This window comes from Gymnoscopelus microlampas, assembly GCF_963454915.1.
Source record: "Gymnoscopelus microlampas genome assembly, chromosome: 9".
Taxonomy (NCBI): domain Eukaryota; kingdom Metazoa; phylum Chordata; class Actinopteri; order Myctophiformes; family Myctophidae; genus Gymnoscopelus; species Gymnoscopelus microlampas.
This window is the reverse complement of record NC_139946.1, coordinates 36209656-36224973: the sequence shown is the minus strand read 5'-3', so window position 1 is coordinate 36224973 and position 15318 is coordinate 36209656. Positions and strand designations below refer to the sequence as shown.

General features: G+C 42.2%; 1 protein-coding gene across 5 annotated transcripts in view; it reads left to right on the top strand.

Annotated features, from left to right (window-relative positions):
- lrp8 (low density lipoprotein receptor-related protein 8, apolipoprotein e receptor) overlaps positions 1–15318 on the top strand; it is a gene marked incomplete at its 3' end in the record, with an annotated part of 215155 nt that overhangs the window by 86707 nt on the left and 113130 nt on the right. For all 5 annotated transcript variants that reach the window (XM_084065761.1, XM_084065760.1, XM_084065758.1 and 2 more), the window contains exon 3: positions 9489–9611. In XM_084065761.1, coding sequence (XP_083921887.1) covers positions 9489–9611 — 123 coding nt within the window. The remainder of the gene's footprint in view (positions 1–9488; positions 9612–15318) is intronic.

The following is a 15318-nucleotide window of genomic DNA, read 5'->3' as shown; positions in this document are numbered from 1 at the left end:
GGCCATCCGTTTGCTCCGTCTCCGCTCTGTTTGGTGAGCTCTTTCTGTCTTTTATTTTTTTGTCTGTGTGTTGTCTAGTCTGTTTGTCTCGCTCTATTTGCACCGATCTCCTTTCACACTCCATTTCGTGGATTCTCTCTTAAACATACATCTTTCTCTTTCACATTTACACACAAACATACACACGCGTGTGCGCGCATGCTCGCGCGCACAGACAGACAGACAGACAGACAGACAGACAGAACGCTCACTTACATTGTTCTTGGTTGTATTAGTATCAAAGATGTATCCATTTCTTACTCAGAGAGTGTACAAATGTAACCATGTAAAATGGGTGCATTTGGTTACATCTCAGTGTTAAATGAAGTAGACCATACCCGGTGAAGGGCGCAGGCAAAAGTAGTAGCAAACTGGGGGTTATTGCATGTCCTGTCGCGCGTCCCCCCGCACGTCCCGTCGTGCCGCCCCCCCTCCTCCCCCCGCGGGTCCCGTCGCGGCACCCTCGCGGTCACCGCGAGAGCTTGTAGATCGGCTGTTTTCCAAGAGGCAATGTATATGTGTGAGGGCGCTTCGTTTGGCCTTCTTTTCATAAACCTTGTTGCTTGTAGGGCTCGCTTCGTTTGGCGTTGTTTTCATAGACCTTGCCGCTTGTTTCTCGCGCGAAACCTGGCAACGTTATCTCCCATTGTTTGACACATAAACGCTAATAATACGCTGAGAGGTTTGTGAAATTATAGGAGGATACTTTTCTGAAAAAACTTATGTTGCTATATCAGTTCTCAAATTTTTGTATAGGATGTATTTGGCTGCAGACCCCATATTTTGTTCCAGTGACCCCCAGAAGCAAAGATTTCAGTAAAAATGTGTAAATATATATATATTCATAGATTTGCACAAATCTTCAAGATTTGTCAAAAATATCAAATCTACAAGCTCATAGCATGGCAATCGGTGCCGCGCTATGAGCTAGTATATCTGCTATTTTTCAATAGCCAGAGTATAAAATAATGGTCCCCGGATTGATGGCCTCATAGCCACATGAATGGCCTCATAGCCACAGTCTCATAGCCACAGCTATGAGGCTTAGGAGGGATAGTCCTGCAGGCCAAGCAGGTGCATACCACACATTCACATTGTTACAGGTTCAGACCACACATTAGACCTTTATTGGTCCCTTGTGGGGATTTCAGTTGCCAAAGGCAGCACAGCAGTTGAGATACAGTTACAGGTCAAAAGTACTGTAGATACAGCTACAGGTAAAGACATCACACAAAATAAAGGAAGCACCATCAATAATTAACAAAAGTATACACAGTTTAGACCCTCAACAAAGCTTGCAGAATCAGAATCAGAATCAGTTTCAGAAGGAGCGTGTAGGGGTGCTGCCGTTCCTCTCCATGGCGCGCCTCAAGTTTGTCCTGCATTATGCAGGACAAACACAATATGTCAGATCCTTTCCGTCCTCACTGTGAGTTGTTGTTACTTCAGAGCTAATTAGACTATTGAACTAGCCGAGCGTCCATCATTGCCTCATTATGAATTCACACAGTGTTACAGGTTCATATCATTACAGGCTCAGACCTCACATTAACCACTGTTAACCGTTGTGTGCTTGTTGATAGGCTAGAGCCTTCCCCACAATAACAGAAAAGATACTAGTATAGAGTCCTGAGGGACTCCAGTCAACCATATGTGGTTTAAGTGGATAACCACACATTAACACAGTGTCACAGGTTCAGACCACACATTAACACAGTGTTACAGGTTCAGACCACACATTAACACAGTGTTACAGGTTCAGAACACACATTAACACAGTGTTACAGGTTCAGACCACACATTAACACAGTGTTACAGGTTCACACCACACATTAACACACTGTTACAGGTTCACACCACACATTAACACAGTGTTACAGGTTCACATTTTCTCAAAAATAGCAGATCTACAAGCTCGTAGCCGCGCTATGAGCTTGTAGATCCGCTATTTTTTTAATAGCCAAAGTGTAAAATAATGCTTTTTTGCTCAAATCAAAAAATGGCTCAGATGCGTTCCAGGTCTTAATGGGTTAACACAGTGTTACAGGTTCACACCACACATCTGCCGAGTGGAAACCTCATATGCCAAAACTGTTACTTTTCAGGATTCAAATTTCCGATCTTGTAGATCGGCTATTTGTAGTATAACGAAGTAGGGTATTAAAAAGGAAGAGGAGATCCGAGCACTCAAAAAATGTGGAGGAGAGGTAAACTAGAGAAGGAAAGTTAAAACAAACTTTATTCTATAAAAATTGCCAACATGTTTCGACCAGTTATGGTCTTCATCAGGGCGAGTACTGATGAAGACCTTAACCAGTTGAAACATGTTGGTAAGTTTTATAGAAAATAATTGTTTTAACTTAACTTCCTCTCCTCCACATTTTTTGAGTGCTCGGATCTCCTCTTCCTTTTAAAGTCTACATTCACGCTGATCCTAGAAGCACGTCCAATACTCCTTTAAGACATTTTTATTTCTTGTGAGCGCCTCTGTGTTTTTTCTTTGCAGAAGTAGGGTATTCATTTACGAAAAAAACATCAAAAGTTAAAATGTGGAGATAAGAGGTTCACATTGTTACAGGTTCAGACCACACATTCACAGTGATGCGGGCTCAGACTCTGCTCTTGCCACTCTGCTGTGTTCAATCAAAGACAATCAGAAATCCATTTGAAATGACCTTTAAAAATCCTTAAACCTCATTATCTTAAAACCTAATCAACATAATCGTCAAGCAAAAGACTAGAGATGTTTGAGATCATTGTTATTGCTAATCAACCTTTAAAGCTGCAATCCGTTTAAAGAATAAAATGTTTTGTAAAAAAATAAAAGAGTATGTTAATGAAATATACCTAGTACATCTGCAATGGTTGGAAGTGGTCTTCCATCTCTTTCATTGAAAAAATGTGGACCCTGGTGTTGTAGGACATCTACTGGTTGACAAATAGTACTGCCTGAAGCCCATAAGCGCTCTATCTCCAATGGCCTGGTTAGGATTGCCAGTTTACCAGTAGAAATTTGGTGTCTCACGTGGGAGACCGGTGAATTCCAGGCAGGACATAAAAGTTATGGATTGCAGCTTTAAGGGAAAAGGATTTAGCAGTCGTAATCAAAACTGACAGTGTTCCCGTAGCTGTAATTGTAGCGGTGGATAATATATTTCCGTACACCCATCGTGTGTGTGTGTGTGTGTGTGTGTGTGTGTGTGTGTGTGTGTGTGTGTGTGTGTGTGTGTGTGTGTGTGTGTGTGTGTGTGTGTGTGTGTGTGTGTGTGTGTGTGTGTGTGTGTGTGTGTGCGTGCGTGCGTGCGTGCGTGCGCGCGCGCGTGCGTGTGCGCGCGTGTGCACGTGAGCCCCGTGCGTGCGCGTGAATGAGTGTAACAGAGTGTGGAAATTGAATGACTCGGATAAGAGCGCTGACCTTCACCTGTTCTCCGGTCACGCCATGGCATCCGGACTCATGTCGTTGTCTTACGGATGCGCCATTGAATCCTAAGTAGTGTCTACTGTGTGCTTAACGTGTGTTTATGTGTGTGTACACATGGCCTGGGGGGTGGGGACTGTGTAAACATGGGGAGGTCACCCTAAGTCAATCAGCAATCACAGACATCCGCCAAGCGTGACATTAGGTAGAAGGTCAGCAGTGCAGAGAGAGGCAAGGGAAGATTCAGATACTAGGATAGGCGACAGGACTATAATAGCAGAAAGACCACCTCTTGGCATGTCATGGAAATCACTTTTGTTGTGCGCCATCAGTGGGACACCTTCATACGACATAGGTTAATGATGTGGAATGGAAATAAGCATCGTTTAACTTAATTGTTGGTGGTCTATCTATCAGCCTTGCATGAAAGTTGGTACGATCCACATCGCTGCCATGGATGTTCAGTCAATTGACGCTGCTGCAATTATAATCTGTTTTATCTTTCTTTTCAAAAATTATAAGGCAGACATTTAAAGCGAGTCTGTGCAATGTTTGCAGAACAGCGGTGACTGTGGCCCCAAGTGGTAACAGTAGTGGATAACTACAAAGAAATGGTGTCTACTGACACCCTTGAAATGTATTAATGCGCACATTGTTATTCAGTTGCCTTAAATTAATGAGCAAGACAGAACAATCAACTCTTTTTATGAACCACACCAATCAAGTGGTATTTTTGTGCATTCAGGTCTATCCAATTGTTGCAGGTAAAATGTCATTCACACTATGAAATCATGATCTTTACGTTATTTACTCAGTATAAAAATTGAAGGGTCCATTTTTATACCCCATTAGTTAATTAAAACTCACTGTTCACAGAAAGTGAGAAAATGCAAACATCACCATCTTTAACCTCAGATTTTACTGTGCGCAATGAGAAAATGCAAACATCACCATATTTAACCTCATAAAGACATTGAGTAGGCTACCATGAACAACAAGATAAAAACCCACTACAGGGTTTCTACACAGTCAGTCATTTAATCAGTGTTAATTTACCCATTTGTACACTCAAGAGTTAAATCAACACTGAGGATTTTCCTGTGGAGTGGGTCTTGTTGTGCAGTGGGTTAGAGAGGACCACATCTGCTCCTCTGCTGAGCTTTATACAAGCTACACACTTAAAAACGTGGACTACTTGCATGTGAATACGCTTTCTGATTCAAATACACTGCTAGCACTGCTCGCTATGCTTTTGCTAGCGAGACTCAGGAGCCTCACATAAATATGAATCTGCATGATGCAAACTATGCTGCGTGTGTGTGTGTGTGTGTGTGTGTGTGTGTGTGTGTGTGTGTGTGTGTGTGTGTGTGTGTGTGTGTGTGTGTGTGTGTGTGTGTGTGTGTGTGTGTGTGTGTGTGTGTGTGTGTGTGTGTGTGTGTGTGTGTGTGTGTGACTGTGTGTGTGTGTGTGTGTGTGTGTGTGTGTGGGGGATGTGTGGTTCAAGCTGTTCCATATGGATGACATTCATATATGACAGACCTTGGTGCATTGGGATGTAAATATAAAGAGCTGTTTTTATGGGTACATCAGCAACTCTGAGGGACAGGGAGACATGGCTGTGTGTGTGTATACAGAGGATTGAATGGACGACCTATTGTCTGTGTGCCTTTGTTTGCCTTGTGTATGTTAGTCCAGTGTTGCTCGCCGTCTCTGTTTCTCTTTTCACCAACCTTTCATTCAATTCATTGTTGTTTCCTTTCCAATACATTTAGTTGTAGTCGTTGTAGCTGTTTAATCTCATAGGGGGAAAACTGTTACTCTTTCTTCATCTGCCAATGCTGTTGTCCTGCATTTCCCCCCTAAGGTAACCACATTAAGCCCGATATACTCCATTGTACGACAAATAGCGAAAATAACAGATCTAGAATCTTACAACGCATTGCTAGATCTGTTTATTTTTACCCCCAATGACGTGCCCAAAATAGGGATGCCAGGTTGGACGTCGTTGAAGGCACTGTATTGTATGACATCGAACAAGCATTAACAGGGCGGTGGCCTCACCTTGGAACTATTCGCTCTTTTGTCCTTGAGATAAAAGGAAGAGGGAAGGTTGGTTTACAAGGTTGACTCACAATTGTGATTCTGCATTGTATTTTGTGATTTTGTTATCACGCTGTGTGTAGTGTTGCACACTGTGCAGGCCCGCGGGTCTCTCTCTCTCGCCTGTGTCCTTTTGTGTTCAACTGAAACGAGCGTGAAGCTTTTCAGGAGGAATAGTAAAAGGAAGCCAACGATGGCTCCAACATTAGCGGAGACTGAGATATCCCTTAGTGCAGCTCAATCCCCTTCATTCCTTGTTGTATTGTGCTGCTGCTTTATATCATCATGTCTGTCTATATCCAATTTTATTATCACATACAGCTTGGTGGTGCATCTGATGAGACTAAATTAAGGTACTGGAACCTGCAGATTGAAAGTCTAGACATTCATATACCCATTCACTCAATTCTCTAGTGTGCAAAATTGTGTATGTGTATGATAGACCAATAGATAGAGGGGTTAGGAGGAGAGAGAGCAAATTTGTTCAGTCCCTCTGGAGGGATTATTTTATTGCCTCATAACCCCACACCCCTCTCTGCATCCCTCTGTTCTCTCCTCCCTGTCTTTCACTCACTCTTCTCTGTCCTTTGTCTATCAGACTGAAACTCTGTAATTTCTTTCTTCTCATTGTAATCCTCAGAGAAATGGTTTTCACTTAAACTGCACCTTCTCTCGATTCCACCTCCGTTACCTGTGACCTGATTTTCTTTGCTTCTTTTCTCTTTATTGATTCAGTCTTTTCTGTCCGTATTCTGTCTACTGATTGTGCGTGTGTGTGTGTGTGTGTGTGTGTGTGTGTGTGTGTGTGTGTGTGTGTGTGTGTGTGTGTGTGTGTGTGTGTGTGTGTGTGTGTGTGTGTGTGTGTGTGTGTGTGTGTGTGTGTGTGTGTGTGTGTGTGTGTGTGTCACACAATGTGTCTTCAGTGGATGTCTTACAGTCAGTCTACACAGCTGACATGCTGTCAGTAGCTCTGTTAGGCAATTCATTGTTATTGTTCCCATTGGGCCAATCAGTCATAGCGCTCCCGTTTACCACTCATGCTCCAATGTTGCACATACTGTATAAACATCAAGCTAACAAGCTGGAGAGCTGCTTCCCAGTTGAGCAGAACAGCGCCGTGTGCTCTATAGAATTATGATGCTGATGCTGTTGTTGGGGATTCTATTCCACATGGAGTTCATTTGGTATGAAGTGAGACTAATTCCTTTTGCCGCATTGTCAGCAGCACAGTATGCATTATGTGTTTGTTGTTTCATTGTCCTCGATTTTCCTCCTTTTTATGTACTATATAAATAAAGGTGACTTGACTTTACTTAACCACTTTTGGGGCATGAGACGCGTTGTGAGCTTATTGCGACCGTAGGTCGCACTTACTACAGAAAGCTGCTCCAGGTGTCCGTCCGTCACTCCGTCACTCCGTCACACACGTCACACTTTTGCCCTGCTCATATCTCCGCACCCATTGCCCCGATCCATGCCACATTTTGCACACACACTCCTTACCTGCCAAACTACACCCTCCAAGGACCCCCGGAGCTCCAGGGACCCCCAGCTGCCTCGGGGACCCCCAAGTGTAAAAAATGAGCACATGTGGACAAATTACCAAATGACCACCCCAACGGGGCTGCTCACGGGGCATTCCCGGGGACCACCCACTCCTGGTGCTCCAGAACGGATGCAAAAGTGGTGGCGCCCCCAGTGGAGGACCCCCTGCCACTGCAGCTCACATAAAATGCCGTAACTCGGGGGCTTGCCCCCCACAAACAATCCCTCCTTTCCCCTATAAACACACTCTCTCTCCCACACCACACACACACACACCAACAGCTCTTGCCTGCACACCTTTGCTTTTGGTCTGCCATACGACTGCTGAAACCTTCCCGCAGCTTTTCTTTCTTTCAGGACTTCAGACAAACATTCCTGGTAAGACACTGCCGCCTCCTTCTATACCTCATTTCTACCACACTCTTGCACGTGTTTGCCATACACCACCATGCCTGTTTAGCTGACCCTCTTACATATGTTTTGCTGGACCTTCTTTCACGGGTCAACTGCTTCATTACACCCACTCTTTCTGTACGTCCCCCCCCCCCCCCAGCCCCCCTCATGCACTAACATTTTTTAGCCTGGGCCCAGCCTACACACTCATGCATCTAGCTACGTCACTGCGGTATCAGCCCTCTTCTGTATACATGTGACCTACGGTCGCTTATCTCCCGATTAGGGAGTCTTACTGGTAGATGTAATTTTAGGAGATCTATTCCACGTGTAGATCAATATGTACACACATATTGCTCTAACATTGCCATCATTGTGGGCTCCATAGCCTTCACAATTTAATGTGGAAAGCGTGGTAGCGCCTCTGCTATACTGTAGGTACAGAGTAGTGATGTGCGGGTCGGGTTTTTTCATGACCCGCCCCGGAACCCAACCCGCCTCAACCCGCCCCGCGCACCCATATATAAATCTATGGCTCAACCCGCCCCGCGGTGGGAAAAAAAAGATAATCATCATCATCATAATAGCTCAGATTTATATATCGCTCTTTTAAGTACCCAAAGTCGCTTTAAATGTCTACAGTAGCACAACATTGTCATGGGCTAAATAAACAAGCATGTTGTTCAAAATAGTTTTTTGTGTGTGAGAGCGGCTGACCGCCGCGGGTTGACCTGCGGGACCCGCGGGTTACGGGTCGGCCCGCTCATCACTAGTACAGAGGCTTCATTCGCTGTGAAGTCAACTACGATGTCACTGTATCCTTCAGTGTGTAGTGAAATATTTGTACAAGGCCAGTACAGCAGCAGCATCCACAATACAGTGCAAGCGCTTTGACCTAGCACTCAGCTAAGCTACCTTTAAATGAAGGATGCACTTGGAGGCAGAATGGCACTTAAACACAGTTTAAAGATATGGAACAGGAACTTACTGTCTCTAAACACCACCCATTCCCCTCACCCTCACTGTGCACACACGTAGTGCGCGCACACGCACGCACGCGCACGCACGCACGCACGCACGCACGCACGCACGCACGCACGCACGCACGCACGCACACACACACACACACACACACACACACACACACACACACACACACACACACACACACACACACACACACACACACACACACACACACACACACACACAACCTTTCTCTCTCCTTTTTCCATTTGTCAGCCCCCTGGACTGTATATTTCATCACAGTGAGACAAGGCATTGCTAACACACTAGCCGAGTGCTTTCTCTTGTTCATTGGCACTCGCTGTCAAGGAGAGGGATATTTTAGCCTCCCGGTGACAAATTCAAGTGCTCCAATGTTCTCCTTGCCTGGAGAATGTGACTGCAGCAGTTGTCCACTAGCCATCCAGAAATCCAGGACGGCTACTGTATACATTATGGAGCTGTTTTGCAAAGGCTGGTTTGAGTCCTAAAGATGGTTTCTGAGTAGTTTGCAATAGCTCACACACTGTGTCTGAGCTTAGCCACTATGTACTGCCAAAGCACTCCAGTATATTGAATGGAACAGCAAAGCCTAGAATATTATTTGTCTAAATTATTATTTTATTTTACAATTTTACGCATTGGGACGGGGTGCAACCTCGTCCCAAATATACTGTAGATGAATGCCAGGATTGAGCCTCAAAAGCGGGGGCATAACCTTTTTTTTATTAGTGACTAATGACTATGAATGGAACCAGATTGGAAATGTTTAACCATTCGTGTAATAATACACACTGGCACATAAAGACAGTCTTTCATGAAAGTGGAACAAACCAGTACAAACCAGCTTGTGATCTATGAAATTTCAAACCTGACTTTTTCCCAGCTTCCTTTGAGACGACTGTAGTTTGAATGATGATAGAAGGATAATAATAATCTGATCTCTCTTTCTTTTTCTTTCTGTCCCTCTCTCACTTTCTCTGAGCAGCAAAGAAAACATGTGCCACCACAGACTTTGCCTGTAAGAACGGACAGTGTGTTCCTGCGAGATGGCGCTGTGATGGAGAGCCAGAGTGTGCAGACGGATCCGACGAGGCAGATGCAACCTGCAGTAAGTGACTGGTTGAACACACACACTGACAGACAGAAACAGTCTTCCATACACAATGCGTGGTTACTGCTTGCACACACACACACACACACACACACACACACACACATACACGCACGCGCAGTCGCACGCACACACACACACACACACACACACACACACACACACACACACACACACACACACACACACACACACACACACACACACACACACACACACACACACTGTGATGCCAATATACTCTCTGTTGTATACTATCTATTCTCCTGTCCATCACACACTTGGGCAGCCAAACATGCATGCACGTGCGCACAAACACAGTTCAAAGCAGTGTCTCTCTCTTCTCTCCTCTTTCTTTCTCTCTCTCACACACACACACACACACACACACACACACACACACACACGCACACACAGTCTTTCCCCCTGACTTCAAGGTCATTCGTCTCAGTGATTCATATCTTTCTGCAATCCTGCTCTTTCCTGTACGTTGCCTCAGAAAATTGCTTTCAGCTACTGTTTTGCTCGTAGCCTGATTAGAGTCTGGACCTTCATAGAGGTTTGAGCAAGGCCACAGAACAAAAGGCAGCAGAGGAGATGTTGGGCTTCTCTTCTGGCTCAATATTTACAAAGGTCCCAAGTACAGTAAGAAAGAGACAACCAGAAATCCAGAAGTGTGAACGAAACCTAAAACACACCTTTACAAATGTCACACATGGAGAGATAGTGCTGTGTACTGCAGTAGTTCTCAAACCTTTTCATGTCAAGGACCCCCAAATTGATATGTATTTGGCCGCGGACCCCCATCTGAAAATGTTTTGTGACAGGGAACCCCAGAAGAGAAGATTTATGTTGAAAAAAAATCAAAATTATTCACATGTTTTCAAACATTTTCGATATTTTTTATAAAAAAAAAAAAATAGCACATGGAGCTTGTAGATCTGCTATAATGGATAATGTATAAATGGATAAAGTGGTTAAAAAGTTTGTGATACTTTGACTGGGGACCCCCTGGAACCCCCCCAAGGAACCCTGGGGGTCCCCGGACACCACATTGAGAACCAATGGTGTACTGTATGTATTCAGGTGCGCAGTGCTTCTTAAGCCTGGGTTATACTTGGTTGCGCACAGGTGTAGCGCATTGTGAGCTTGTAGATCTGCTATTTTCGGAGAGTGCACCCGTGCGCAACTATAACTCAGGCAGTACACCTTGTGAAGATTTATTCAGGTATTGTATGCCTAAAGGCTTGATAGAAAGACATTCTCAAAATTGAGTACCATTGGGCTAAATAATGAATATGGAACAAAATTAGTCAGGCTGTTGTGGCCAATATCCACCTGTCACTGTTAATGCAGGCAATCATTAATTTAAAATTTAAATGGATAGCTCATTAATATGTTTTTAATGTAATTACTTTACTTACTTTTTGGCACTCTGTATGCCAATTGCTTCCTTTGGATTTTTGGCTATGATAGCGAGCACAATTTGAATCAACAACAGTTACTGTTGCAGCACAGATCATGAAATATGTTTGTTTAACAACACATTGAGTGCCAAAAACGGTTATAACCGTTTTTCATGATCCAAACAATGGGTGCCAAAAACGGTTATAACCGTTTTTGAAAAAATTTAAAATAATTCAATTTTTTTTTTTTTTTTTTCCTTCACAGCACCAGGAGATATCATTTTTCGAAGATTTAGACTCCAATCCACTTCCTGGTTAACTTATGACAGACAAAAGCCTGTATCTCGGCTCCTGTGTACTTTTTTTTTTACAATGTGTTTTTGACTATTTTCAACTGGCTGCAACTATGGAACGGATTTACCCAATGTTTTTAAAACCAAAAATGGTTAAAAACAGAAAATGACATTACATCTTTTTTTGAAAAACATCTGGCACTCAATGTGTTAATACATAGTTTTTAAACTCATTTGATACTTGCTTTTTAATTGACACTTGAGTCAAAAATACCTATATGCTCAAAATTCTGATGTTACCCAATGGAGGTAGCTTGAGGCTACATTCCGTATTTTATTTATTTGTTTACTTTGCAGACTTTGTTTCTTTTGCATTGTACGTATTTTTGTACAGCACCAGTCAAATTGAAAGATGTCCAAATGTAACCAAATGGATCAGTAAGGATCCATATTTGGTTAACATTTGTACACTCTCAGAGTAAATTGTAGACTATTTTAAAGTATAGCACTTCATTCTACAGAGGCATGTCACCCTTCAGGCTTAAAGTTTTGTGGAAATGGAGTAATTTCACAGCAGGACAGTGATCTGAAACGCACATCAAAGGTTTGCCAGGACCATTTGAAGTCCAATGAACAGCAAGGAGTTGTGGGGACCACTGACTGCGTTCTCTTTACAGTCACCACACCTCAACCCCACTGAACATCTATGGCACCTGATCTATGGGAATAATTGAAAAGGAAAAAAGTGGGGAAAAAAATCACAGGACACCCTCTGGCATGCTCTATCTCTCTCTCTGTACGTGTTTGTGTGTGTGTGTGGGTTTGTGTGTGTGTGTGTGTGTGTGTGTGTGTGTGTATATATATGTATATTATTTTACATATATATAATATGTAAAATAAATTAAAATTGGCTTAAGGGAGGACGCCGGCCGGAGGGTGGGCGGACCTCTGACGTCATTCTGACTCAGCCATAAGCAAACCACGGCCACATCACTATGACAACATAAACAAACTACGGCCACGTCACTATGACAACATACATTACATTACATTACAGTCATTTAGCAGACGCTTTTATCCAAAGTGACTTACAATAAGTGTATTCAACATAGGTAGGGAACGAAAACTACTAATCACCAGAAGTTTTAAGTACATTTCCTGCAAAAACAAGCAACCAAGAGTATACCTAGCGCTAAGGTAAAAGTGCAATATACAGTGGTTAGCACTTGAGAATGGCAGTAATACCATCTGAGTGCCTCTGTGGTGCCACAGAGGTGCCACTACTACTTGGTGGTGCCGCATTTGACACCTTTTTTTAAGGTGTAGTGTGGCTGAACGGCCACCATGTGGCACATGTGAGTTCATGAGCTCTACAGTAGAGTATTAGCAACAGGGGAAGGGTGAATGCATTTAAAGTTAATGTTATTTTTATTTTTTGTAAACATAGAAAATAAGGGAATGAGTCCTTAGGATGAATTGAAAGTAGCAATTACTTCTTTAAACACAACTGTGTTTCATGGTGGAAGAAGTGCACAGACATTTTACTTAAGTAAAAGTAGCAATACCACAATATAAAAATACTCTATTTTATATTTACTTATTTTTAAATATACTTACCAAAAGCTAATGTTCTACAATGTTTGAAAGTAGCCGATCTAGCTTGTAGATCGGCTATTTTCAAATGGCTGTGGTATAACATAGGGCTAAAGTGGTTAATATGTATGTTTTATTATATAACAATTTATATCTGCAGAGTAACTAAAGTTTTCAAATAATTGTAGTAGTGGAGTAAAAGTACACTATTTGCCTTTGCAGGCGTTGTGGAGTAGTAAGTGAAAGTGCACTAATACTCCAGTACAGTAAAAAGAAAACACTTCATCATTTTCCCCAAGATTCTATGGAACCCAAGCGGGATTCGTACCCCGTCCTCTCACCTTTCAGACACATCTGACTAACCGCTATGCTATCAGTTCAGTTGACAAAATGGCTGTATATGATGAGAAGACACTACACACAGAATGGGGCATCTAACTTCCAGCTGAACCAGTGCTATGTTACTTGAGTAAAAGTACAAAGGTATTGGCATCAAAATATACTTAAAGTACCAAAAGCTAATGTTCTACAATGTTTGAAAGTAGCCGATCTAGCTTGTAGATCGGCTATTTTCAAATGGCTGTGGTATAACATAGGGCTAAAGTGGTTAATATGTATGTTTTATTATATAACAATTTATATCTGCAGAGTAACTCAAGTTTTCAAATAATTGTAGTAGTGGAGTAAAAGTACACTATTTGCCTTTGCAGGCGTTGTGGAGTAGTAAGTGAAAGTGCACTAATACTCCAGTACAGTAAAAAGAAAACACTTCATCATTTTCCCCAAGATCCTATGGAACCCAAGCGGGATTCGTACCCCGTCCTCTTACCTTTCAGACACATCTGACTAATCGTTATGCTATCAGTTCAGTTGACAAAATGGCTGTATGTGATGAGAAGACACTACACACAGAATGGGGCATCTAACTTCCAGCTGAACTAAAAAACAACAACAACATCAATGACCAAAAAAAATGAAGATTAACCATCCAATTCATACTTGATCATTTTTCCCCTTTGTTTTAATGTTGTTCGAGCAAACAGATGTTTAAAATCATCTTCTTCTGTTGGCCTCTTCCTGTGAGTTCAAATTAAATAACTTCTGTAACTGTTTTGGCAACCTTTGTTGCCTGCTTTGTACACGACTAATAATGTTCGTAGCTCAATTAAATCCATTATTTTCAACAAACCTGATAAAATAAAAAGTCTGTTAGTATGTGCTCTGAAATCCTCTTTGTAAATAATTCTTAAAGCTCTTTTTTGTAATCTAACCAAAGGAATGGTAACCCTTGAGGTAAGGGGGGAGGGGATCTTGTAGTGAATTGATCTAATGTACCAAGCCAAAACAGGTTATGCTAATGCACAGGCTGTCTGATCTCACAAGAACATGGGCTTCACAGTGAAACACATCACAGCAAATGAATACAGTACAGTATTGTCCTGCTTTAAGACATTTTATTCAAGAGGCACTGCATAAAAAAGTGTCATACAATACACAAGTAAGTACAGTGGCATAAAAAAACATCATACTGTATTAATTGCAGTCAGTCAATGTCACCTTGCAAAACGCAATGAAAAAAATATATAGGTATATATATTTAGGTCTTTGTCAACCATGTTGGGATACTCTCTGCTCTATTGCATGCTTTCTGTCGTTCAGCTGTGTCTCTCTGTGAAGCAATGCTCTCTGTCTCTGCACTAGCTCAAGCCCCCCCTCTCTCTCTGTCTCCAGTAGCCTACTAACTGGGCATCAACTGCCTTTTTCAGGTCAACCCTAAATGCATCTAATTCTCTCTGGCAGAGAGTATCCCAACATGGTTGACAAAGACCTAAATATATATACCTATATATTTTTTTCATTGCGTTTTGCAAGGTGACATTGACTGACTGCAATTAATACAGTATGATGTTTTTTTATGCCACTGTACTTACTTGTGTATTGTATGACACTTTTTTATGCAGTGCCTCTTGAATAAAATGTCTTAAAGCAGGACAATACTGTACTGTATTCATTTGCTGTGATGTGTTTCACTGTGAAGCCCATGTTCTTGTGAGATCAGACAGCCTGTGCATTAGCATAACCTGTTTTGGCTTGGTACATTAGATCAATTCACTACAAGATCCCCTCCCCCCTTACCTCAAGGGTTACCATTCCTTTGGTTAGATTACAAAAAAGAGCTTTAAGAATTATTTACAAAGAGGATTTCAGAGCACATACTAACAGACTTTTTATTTTATCAGGTTTGTTGAAAATAATGGATTTAATTGAGCTACGAACATTATTAGTCGTGTACAAAGCAGGCAACAAAGGTTGCCAAAACAGTTACAGAAGTTATTTAATTTGAACTCACAGGAAGAGGCCAACAGAAGAAGATGATTTTAAACATCTGTTTGCTCGAACAACATTAAAACA